Source organism: Tribolium madens, unplaced genomic scaffold (assembly GCF_015345945.1).
Source record: "Tribolium madens isolate multiple individuals breed KSU strain unplaced genomic scaffold, Tmad_KSU_1.1 Scaffold_71;HRSCAF=194;Tcas5.2_LG6, whole genome shotgun sequence".
Classification (NCBI taxonomy): Eukaryota; Metazoa; Arthropoda; class Insecta; order Coleoptera; family Tenebrionidae; genus Tribolium; species Tribolium madens.
The window spans coordinates 4,954,404-4,965,027 of NW_025401041.1; the positions used below are offsets into that span (position 1 = coordinate 4,954,404).

Here is a 10,624-nt window from a genome sequence, read left to right on the forward strand (position 1 = left end):
AAAAAAAAATATTTTTTTAAATGGCAACCCACTATAAAATCATTTTTCTCATAAAAGCTATACTCTAAGGATTACAACTATCTACTTTATATTTAATTTTTTCAAAAAAAAATTTTCCCATAAATTGCAATTTTGACAAAAAAAATCGCATAACTCAAAAACAAAACAAAATTTCGTTCTGAAAATACGATCACATTTTTTATATTAGTTTAATTTATATTAATTATTATTTTCTGGAGGCAAATGATCAAAAATAAAACCAATTGGTTCCATACTTTATATTCACCCTGTATAACAAATTAATTACAAAATATGTACAGTCGTAAGCAAAAGTAATACATACTATACTATTTATGCCACACACTGTACATTTGTACTATAATTTTCATCATTATAAAAACAAATGATAAAAATAAAACGTTAAAAAATAATTTGCTTTCCTTTGAAAATTAAAAATCATTTATTCAAAATTTTGAATAATAACAATAATGAAAATATAATTACACAGGAAACTATGTACATTTGTGTGTAAAAATACTTACGTTATTTCAGCCCATTTACATTGAAACACCTTGTATTTATTTTTTTATTTATTTTTATTTTTAAGTTCATTCAAAAAGGTAATTTTTTTGTTCCTGTAATTGTAATAATATGACTAATAATCACCAAAGTTATAACAAGAGATTGTAATCTTTTTATTTTCTCTCTACACCAGACAAGGAAATTAAACCTAACAACTTTATTTTTTGGTAAACAAACAAAATTTAAAAATTTCCAAGACAATAATTAAAATCAAAATTTTTGTCAAGGCCAGTTTCCTATTCAATTAAATAACCATTTCCATTTAGTCATTTAACGAAATTTCCCCTAATGAAATTTAAATGACTGCCAACCATAAAACACGAAATAAATATTAAGTCATTTCCGGTGAGGTATAAAATTGCAATTGCATCTTTCACTTGACAAGAGGTCAAAGAACTTGAATTTCCCACAGATTCAAGGCCACTTTTAGTAGGAACAAGTCAAGGTTTGTACAGAGACGGACTTTCACAAAAATGTGAGAAAAATTATATTCGAAAACTTGATTCCATTCTCTAAATGTCAAATATTTATTTCAATTTTAAAATTTCACTTCAGTGACCTTACACAAAGGGACTTGTTTTCCACCTTTCAGTATTACCAATATTACAACACAAATTTCCCAATGAATGTCAATGCCAACCGTTCACTTCCTCATTACAGATTTTTGGACCTTTATCAAAACTTTTCCCCAAGTTTCAACACAAAATCAGTATCATCAAGGGCGACATCTCCCTCCCTGACCTAGGTTTAAGCCCTTCAAGCAAAACCCTAATTTACGAAAAGGTAGTATAGTAACACCCGGCCTTAAACACCTCTAAAGCCCACTTTACACAGATAAACGTCATTTTTCACATTGCTGCAACAGTCCGATTTGACGAAAAAATCACAGTCGCCACTGCAATTAACGTTCGGGGGACACGTGACCTCCTCAACATGGCCAAAAACTGTCAAAAACTACAGTCATTTGTTCATGTCAGTACGGCCTACGCCAACTGTGTTCAAAAAGAAATCAACGAGGTTTTCTACCAAATGCCAATTTCAGCGCAAGGCTTGATCGAATTGGTCGAAACTAGACCAGAGTCGACTTTGATCGAACAAACAAAACTGATTATAGGAAATTGGCCCAACACTTATACTTTTACTAAAGGGGTGGCCGAAGACGCTGTGAAAAATTTCGGAAAAGGGCTTCCGGTGTGCGTCGTGCGTCCTGCAATTGGTAACACTGTTCGCATTGACAAACATTGTTACCAACTGATTTTTTCCAGTAATTGCAACCTATAAGGAGCCTTTACGCAGCTGGATTGACAATCTATATGGAGCGACGGGGATCGTAGTAGGCGCAGGGACCGGCCTACTAAAAACCATGCACTGTGATAAAACCAAAACAGCCGAATTGGTCCCAGGCGACTATGTGATTAACAACATGATCGCGGCATCTTATAAAACGGCAGTAGAAAAAATAACCGATAAAATTCCGATTTATAATTACGTTTCGAGCGTTGAGAATCACCACACGTGGGAGGATTTCATGCAGAAATGTCAATTATGGGGTGAAGAGGTACCAACAATACGATGCGTGTGGTACTACTGCTTGATCCTAAATAAATTCTACTTTGTTCATTTTTTGTATAGTATTTTATTGCACTTTTTGCCGGCTCTTATCATGGATTTGGGGATGGTGTTATCGAAGCAACGGCCAATGTAAGTATACCCGAGGCGAAGCCGAGCCATTTAACATACTTTTGCCCACAGAATGGTGAAAATATACAAGAAAATCACCAAATTCGAAAGTGTTATTTCGCACTTTTCCACCAACGAGTGGAAATTCCACAATGACAACACACAGGCCCTTTGGAATTTCATAAATGACGACGATAGGGCCATGTTTCCTTTCAGTATGAAAACGCTAGATTGGGACGAGTACCACAAGACCCATGCGCTGGGTTTGAGGCAATATTTAGTCAAAGATGACATTTCCACACTTCCACAAGCCAAAATAAAATGGAAAAGATTCTATATTGCCAACAAAGTCATCAAATATCTTGTGTTCAGTGTAATATTTTATGTAATTTATTCGATTTTTTTAACACTTTTTAATCACTGATTGGGTTTGTAATAAAATTGTTTTTTAATGAGCAAGTTTCTTGAAGGTTACCCAAGCTTGAAAATATTAAGTAATAAGTAAAAAATTGTTGCAAAACTTGAGGCAAGTATTGAAAAATTTAAATTCATTTAAATATACAGGATGATTCACGAGGAATAATGAGCCTGACCAAATTTTCGATGCAACCAACATTACAGTTGTCGCAAAATAACTTGCGAAGAGTAATGGTGGTTGCTTCGAGAATTTGGTCAGGCTCATTATACCTCGTGAATCACCTTGTATGTACCTACAGGCAACCACCATACAAATCTGTGTTAATTAATAAATCAATTAGTAGTTAATACAGCAATTAATTAAAACAAAAATGCATGTTGTTAAATAAAAATATGTATGTAGACAACCACCAATACAATACACTTCTGTATATGAAGTTGCAGACGTTTTATTTTAACACGAAATTAAAAATTCTATAACTGTGTATAATTAGTTGCCTAAACACAACTACTATACTTGTATTTTTTTTGTTTATAAAGTTTTGTTAATGCAAAACTTTCTATGCTCCAACAAGCTTTTATTAAAAATATAAAATTATATTAAAAACATAAAAAACTTTTAAAAGTTCTAATAGTGTATAACTGGTTGCATATACAACACAATTAATCTTGTATTTTTAATTGTTTACACAAAATTCGTAAATCCAGGACTCTCTATGCTCCAACAAATTCTTATTAAAATTATAAATTTCCGCTGGTAAAACAGCCCCAACCCCGCACAACAATTTAATAAATAAATCGGAAAAATGGTGACAGTTGTGTTCCACTGGATTAAATTTACAAGCCCTGAAACCAATTATAAAAAAATAACTTAAATAAATAAGTAATTTTACAGCCAATTCGCGTCATTTTTCAGTTTTTCGACCAATAATTCGACTTCAATTTTTGTCAAATGCGTTTTCCCCACTAGTTTTATCCGACTTACGGCTTCCTCAAAGTCCAAATCTGTCACATATTGCGGTCGTAATTTCTACAATTATTTTATCACAAGATTAACAACAAATAAAAAATAAAAAATAAAAAATACGGGTTTGTGTTGTTCGATTCCGTTCTCGCCGTAACTGTATTCACTTCCATGGACGACAATGCTGGAGTGTAGGATAACTATTGGTTGGCAACACTTAGAAATAAAATAACAATGTTGCCAACTTACCTTCATCATCAGTCAAAATTTGCAAAAATTCATCTTTGCACCAACAATGAGAGTCTTTGTTTAAATCGTAAATGAATATTTCGACCGAATTTGTGTACATCTCAACTTTTATTAAATTGAGATTTTAATTCTCTCAAAACATTATTATTGTGTCAACAAGATAACAAGGTTGTTTTGTAAACTCAATGATAACGTTGTTACGTTTTATTTGTTTTGATTTATTCAACTTCTTGCTAAGAATATAGTCGGCTTTGCTCAATAATTGCATAATTGGGAAAACCAGTTTAATTTATTTTTTATTTTTTATCATTCAAAAAGGTCAACAATAGACACTCTTGCCAACAAACGATTAAAAATATTTGTAAAAATCTGCCCAAAAGCCTCCTCATAACTCGACTTGACGTCACCAAAAACCTCTTTGCTGTTGTCATTAAAAACTTGATTAATCTTATCACCCAACTCCTTATCACCATTAAACAAATTATCAAATTTAAATTTGATTAACTCTGGCTCCATAACAAGTCTATTTCGGACAACTCTGTAATATTTTCGACCACCCCTCGTATATTCTTCCAACCAAAAATCAAAAAAATATTTGATTTTTTCTGGAAAAAAATTGAAAAAATTGCGTAAAAATCGTAGTTTGTTACCAAATATGGCCACCCCAGGCCCATGACCTTGAAAAGGTAGCACCAGAATCGTCCCATTGAAATCATACTCAAACTCGAAAACCAGTTCGGGGAATAACACATCCAATGTCACCGTTTTTTGCCCAAAATCAAAACTGGATTTTTTTACAAAATTTCATTTTCCCACTCACTCAAATTTCGAAAATTGCCCCTTGGAGTAGCCCCAAACTTTCATATTTTTGTAATTTTGCTGAAATTTGGTGGGCCCATTTCCAGGCGCGATGGTCATCGATGGTACCTCTAATGGGTCAATGACGGGCAACCCCACCTCTTTGATGGGTCTAGTGAGTTGCCTTACGGCATTTTCGACCGCTTTCACCGAACACTGACTGAAATTTGGGCCTTTTCGGGGACATTTTTGAAACGTTGAGGCTAAAAAATTGTGAAATTTTGACCCAAAATTAAAAAATACTTACGCAACTCGTGCGATAACGAAATTGCGAGAAAGCTAAACCAGATTAGGAGTCTCATTTCTGAGTGTTTGTCCTCAGTTATGCCTTTTAATTGATAATTAAATTAATTTCATTACATATTCGTAATTTTTTTCATCGCGTGTTGACTTTAAATGCCGTTTCAAGGACAAATAAACAATTTCCCAGATTGTGAGAATTATTCTAATGAGTTTTATTAATTTTAAATCAGGTGTCGTAAACAAAAGTGACAATAAATGATCTTGGACTGTGGACAATTTGCAATATGTTAAAATAACAAGAAAATTTAATTTGACAATCAATTAGTTTTATTTTCGTATTTATCATATTATTTGTGTAAGAAAAATAAAACAAATAGCAAAAAAACACGTAAAAACTCAATATCCCACTTGTTTTATTATATTTTTTGTCAACAGTATTATACGGGGTGATTTTTAAATCACCCAGTATATTATATTTTCTCATTTAGTAATAATAAAAAATCAAATTTTTTATTACTAATTAGTAACAAAACAGAAAATCAGTTCTTTCAACTCGGCAATTTCCGAAAATCCCGCATTGTGATTGGCTAGATCTAACCACGTGACCTGTCACATAACCTAAAAATATTTAATGTTTCCGAATTTCAAAGTTTTTCAAATCTGCAAAATGCTTATTTACGTTGCAACAAATGCAAAATAATCAATTATTTACATAATGTGATTAATAAAAGTAACAGCAAACACTTGTACGTCCTTTCATTGCATCAAAACAGGTTTCCATACAAATTAAATAACAATTCTTTCTCAATATAAATAAACATATGGTAAAAAAATTTCATCATTCGCCTAGAAACCATGAAAAAGTTAACAGTTTTCTTATTTTTTCTCGTGTTGTTAGCTTTGTGCGAAAATGCCAAGCTTCGTAAGTAAAAAAATTGTAAAAACTTCAATTTTGAGTGAATTTTTAAAGCTTCAACTTTCAAAAAATGTGACGTAAGCAAACCCGACGTGGACAAATGCCTATCTGAAGCGATTAAAAATGGTATGGAACAGTTAACAACACCCATCAAGAACGTGGGTTTGCCCAACATGGAACCATTAGAAGTACCAGCGCTGGTCATAGGGGCTGGAACCGGTCCTGTCCAGTTCCAACAAAACTACAAAAATTTGAAAATTTCGGGTTACACAAAAATTAATTCGCTTGAAGCCACTTTCAAGGATAACCATCTCAAAATCGATGCCGAATTTCCCGAAATTAAACTAGTTTTCGAGTATGAGATCAATGGACGGATTCTGGTACTGCCCATCAGTGGGAAAGGACCAGGATCGATCACCATGGGTAAAATAATTATTTACACAATTTAAAAAAATTGATTTTGAATTCCAGTTAAGCCGAAATTCGTCATCGATTTTCCTCTCCAAGAGTACGAAAAAAATGGTACAAAGTACTACAAAATAGGCAAACAAAGCTTGTCAATTGAGCCACAAAAAATGCACTTCGAATTGGAAAATTTGTTCAATGGTGATAAGATTTTAGCAGAAAATGTGCTCCAAATCATGAATGATAACTGGAAAGAAGTCTACGGAGACGTCCAATCGAGCTACGAAGAGGCCTTCGGCAAGATATTTAAGTCCATTTTTGATAATTTCTTAACCAAAGTGCCAAAATCTGACTTGTTTGATGGCGTTTAGAAAAATAATAATAAATAAATAAATACTTGTTTATTTACAATGTTTTTTTGCGTTGAACTAAGTAAATAAAATGAGCGCTACGACATACAGAGTGCTCCGACTAACCCCCCTATACAATGATAATTGCCTGGAAGTGCCGCCATCTTGAAAACATTTTCATTAAACAAAACAATCATAACGTAAGAGAAAAGCTGTGATAACATTTTATCTGCTCTTTTTTTCGATTTTCCATATACATAAGTTCAGCCGTTTTAAAGATTTTTAGACTTTTTTGAAAATTTTCGGATTTGAATCCTCAAAAACTTGGCCATTTTTAACGATTATGAAATCTAGAGATTATAGAGACTAAAAAAGTGCATAAAATATTAATGAGTCGAGTTTTAATAAATTCAGAATTTTTGGAGTTTGGAATTCACTGGTAAAATCGTAAAAATGATCGATCAAACTTTAGAGTCGCAAAAACGCTTGAAATATGAGCGTCTAGGTGTAAAATCATACTCAACAGTTTTTAAGATATCGAATAATAAATATGTATACATGCAAATGTACCTAACCTCAATTTTTAAATTTTCATTATACAAGGTGTTCCACGTAAGACTTTCACGTCTAATATCTCTGTTATTTACCAACTGATTTTTATAAAATTTACAACGTAGGTAACTTAGAAGGTGGATTTTCAATTAGTACGAATAAAATTACTTCAAGATAAAAATAATAATTTTAATATTAATAATAGTTAATCACTAAAAAATAGACCTCCACACAAAAAATTAACTAAATCACTCGTCTGAATAAGCAGAAATCTACAATTTTGTTATAATTTTTTAAAGAATTTTATCAAAGTTAACTCTAAAACAATAGTTTAGTGACTCCAGGTACCATTTTGTAGGTACAACCCCGAAAACTTGTAGTAAATTAAGTTAAAACAGTAAATCTTGGCATATTTTTGGCTTAGTAAAAAATTCAAACCGACTGTGTCACCGACAGAAAAGTTTAATTGTCAAATATCATTCATGATGACAGTAAAAGGTAGTTTACAGTAAACTTTTTGAAGTGATAGAAAAATACTGCCCGAAATTTTAACTCCGCAACTGTACAGGTTGGAGGCAGCATTTTTTTTATGCCGACCATTACCAAAATATTGAAAATATTACTTCAGATTTTCTGAATCAAAAATAAAATGTAAAAAATTATTTGATGAAAAAAAAAATAAGAAAACAATTAGCATTTATCAAGGCAAGTTATACAAAGTGGTTATAAATGATTTTCATCTAGCCAGCTGTAAATTTTCCATGTAAAATAAAAAATGTCGCTTTACGAAAATAGGGGTACCTAGTTGTTTTAAGTCTAAATTAAAAAATCGCCGTTTACTAAGCGTCCACTTCGAAAATAGACTTCAATTATAAACTTGTTGTCTTCCAAAGTATACATTTTTATCAATTATTATTGAAAATTAGTTGAAAGAATAAAAGTATAATTAACAACAATCTATTATTAAATAATAAGTGACACTAATGACGAAACTAGAGTTTTCAAAAAAAATAAAGCGGCACAAATAAAGTTACATGCAAAAAAATCCAAAGCTGGCTAGATGAAAATCATTTATAACCACTCTGTACATTTTTAAGTAAGCATATTACTCCAATAGGAACTAGCCAATGGTCCCTTTCTGAGGCAATTAATATTATGAGACATTAGCGGATCATCGTCAAAAGTTAACAATAAAAAATTTAGAAAAGCTTGCCATTCGATGACAACTAATAGTTGTGACTAGTTTGTGTTAATAAATCATTTAAATATTTTACATTATTTTTGCATCCAAAAAATTCTGCATATTTAGTGAAAAACCGCATATTTTTTTCTTATATTTCTCTTAAACGTTGCTTATAAATGCGCACATTTTCAGTAATTTTATTGCATAAAAATCCGAACGCTAGTTATCACATTTAAAGCATGCGCATGCGCATAAAAGTTTATATTTTCTTCAAAACACCGAAAAGAATTTTACACCTCAAACAAAAGTTTGGGATTTTATAGTCAATCGACGACATTTCGGCGACTCTGAGTTATTCGCACCAATCGTACTTTTCACCACAGAATCACTTTGTATAAAAAAAACAACACACAAACACTATTTAGGTCACCTTTTTGTGACTTTTTCAAATCACACGCGACGTTTACCATCGTTGTTGTTCGATTTTCTCAGAGTGTAAGCCACATTTATGCGAAATGTCAACAAACTGTCAAAAATCCAAGGCACCCTATGTGAGTGATGTTTTTTCTTTATGGCACTTTTACGCTAAATGTCAACAACTGTCAAAAATCCAAGGCACCCTATGTGATGTTTTTTCTTTAAACGTTAATTTAGGCCTTTTTGAGCCATGAAACTCACGCTTTCGATAATTTTTTGGTTAAATTTTAGTTTTCTAACATGACAGATATCCGCTCCGAGTACCAGATATTGATCAAAATTTTTTTAATAAATACAAAATGCAAAGCTAAGAACATTTATTTTTGCGATATTACAGACCCCAACCGTCAAACAGCTCAACAATTGGTATTTTATTTAAGAGATTGTTAAAAATAGCGCCAAAGATTTGACTAAAAGCCTCCTCGTAGCTTCCTCTAACATCATTGAAGACTTCCCTCCAATTGTCATTCATGACTTGGACCACATTATCGCCCAAAGTCTTATCACCATTGAATAAATTCTCCAGATGAAATTTGATCAGTTGTGGTTCCATTAATAAGCTTGTGTTGTTCACTTTGAAATATTTTTTCTTGTTTTTCTGGTACTCTTGTAACTCGAAATTGAAGACGAATCTAGGACGTCCTAAAAAGTGTATAAAACCTGGCCCTTTGCCATAAATCGGCAACAACAACATTTTCCCGTTGATTTCATAATGAAACTCCATTTTGACTTGGGAATAGTGCAAGTCCAAAGTTAGGCGTTTTTCCACCAAATCAAAACTGCGAAAATAATTAATTAACTTCAATTGATTAAAATCAATTGCAAATTACTTGACTTGAAGTGAGTCAATTTTCGTCAAACCACCGATTTTGATATCGAAATAGTTTTGTTGGAATTGAACAGCTCCACTACCAGCTCCTATGACCATCGATGGGACTTCGAGTGGTTCCAAATCGGGTAAACCAACGGCCTCCATGGGACTGGTCAACTGCTCGATGGCATTTTGGACCGCTTTCCCCAAACATTCGTTGTAGTTATTGTCTCTCAAGTCACATTTTTTGAAACTTGGGGCTAAAAAATTTTGTTTGCTTGAATTTTGCGCTGTTTTTTAAACTTTTTCAATTCAGGGAATTTTGCGTCGGTTGGTAACACGTAGTGTTATTCTTTCATGTTGTTGGTGAGTTTATTGGTGACAACGGAATTGTCACCAACATTAAAAACAAATAATACACTAGTCTGTTAACGCACCCAAACAAATTAAAAACACAAAAAAAAAATGTTTTTTGGTGACAAATTATAATAAATACTTACGAAGTTTGACACATTTGGAAAAATGTATCAAAAAGAGAGCTGTTACGAAATTCTTTCTCATATTGTGGCACAATTACAAATAAAGAAGTAATTTTTTTGTTCTAATATAAGAGGAGTGTAATTACATCGTTTGCTGCTGATTTGAAATTGTCACACTAATTATTCCCAGAAGGATAAATAATTAGATTTAATATTCCAATTATTATAATAATATATTATTTTAGTTTCAGTTTTCGACTTTGTTTAGTAAAAAAACAACTCAAAAACTATAACAATTTTATTTCGGATTATAAGTAAAATAGTATATTACATACCGAGTGGAGTGCTTCATTTATGTCAAGATTTTTTTTCCACTGATGCGATTAACAATTTGATATAAATTTGAAGTAATTTAACATTTTTAAAAGGCGTGTTAAAATCACATTTTAAGAGCTATA

The 10,624-nt window shown here is 32.0% G+C and overlaps 5 protein-coding genes across 6 annotated transcripts in view; 2 read left to right on the plus strand and 3 right to left on the minus strand.

Annotated features, from left to right (window-relative positions):
- LOC123008516 (fatty acyl-CoA reductase wat-like) overlaps positions 1-2,717 on the plus strand; it is a 3,652-nt gene extending 935 nt beyond the window's left edge. Inside the window, exons 2-5 of the mRNA XM_044404354.1 lie at positions 1,243-1,365; positions 1,417-1,798; positions 1,848-2,283; positions 2,335-2,717. Coding sequence (XP_044260289.1) covers positions 1,243-1,365; positions 1,417-1,798; positions 1,848-2,283; positions 2,335-2,686 — 1,293 coding nt within the window. The 3' untranslated portion in view covers positions 2,687-2,717. The remainder of the gene's footprint in view (positions 1-1,242; positions 1,366-1,416; positions 1,799-1,847; positions 2,284-2,334) is intronic.
- Positions 2,718-3,242: 525 nt separating this feature from the next.
- On the minus strand, positions 3,243-4,087 carry LOC123008786. Its single transcript, XM_044404797.1, has 4 exons — positions 3,893-4,087; positions 3,767-3,843; positions 3,573-3,709; positions 3,243-3,525 (listed from the first exon to the last, which is right to left on the minus strand). The coding sequence occupies exons 1-4, from the start codon at positions 3,990-3,992 to the stop codon at positions 3,357-3,359; spliced, it is 483 nt and encodes a 160-aa protein (XP_044260732.1). The 5' UTR covers positions 3,993-4,087; the 3' UTR covers positions 3,243-3,356.
- A 75-nt stretch (positions 4,088-4,162) lies between these two features.
- On the minus strand, positions 4,163-5,066 carry LOC123008785 (protein takeout-like). 2 transcript variants are annotated; one of them, XM_044404795.1, is made up of 4 exons: positions 4,998-5,066; positions 4,713-4,953; positions 4,543-4,676; positions 4,163-4,497 (listed from the first exon to the last, which is right to left on the minus strand). In XM_044404795.1, exons 1-4 carry the CDS (start codon positions 5,050-5,052, stop codon positions 4,199-4,201), a joined length of 729 nt encoding a protein of 242 aa, XP_044260730.1. In that variant the 5' UTR covers positions 5,053-5,066; the 3' UTR covers positions 4,163-4,198. The 2 variants fall into 2 exon arrangements, with proteins under 2 accessions (XP_044260730.1, XP_044260729.1); XM_044404794.1 differs by having other exon boundaries at positions 4,163-4,676.
- A 688-nt stretch (positions 5,067-5,754) lies between these two features.
- Positions 5,755-6,722, plus strand: LOC123008689 (protein takeout-like). The gene is made up of 3 exons (XM_044404651.1): positions 5,755-5,915; positions 5,964-6,332; positions 6,381-6,722. The coding sequence occupies exons 1-3, from the start codon at positions 5,849-5,851 to the stop codon at positions 6,683-6,685; spliced, it is 741 nt and encodes a 246-aa protein (XP_044260586.1). The 5' UTR covers positions 5,755-5,848; the 3' UTR covers positions 6,686-6,722.
- A 2,485-nt stretch (positions 6,723-9,207) lies between these two features.
- On the minus strand, positions 9,208-10,248 carry LOC123009143 (protein takeout-like). The gene is made up of 3 exons (XM_044405269.1): positions 10,188-10,248; positions 9,707-9,947; positions 9,208-9,655 (listed from the first exon to the last, which is right to left on the minus strand). The coding sequence occupies exons 1-3, from the start codon at positions 10,246-10,248 to the stop codon at positions 9,208-9,210; spliced, it is 750 nt and encodes a 249-aa protein (XP_044261204.1).
- Positions 10,249-10,624: the final 376 nt, after the last annotated feature.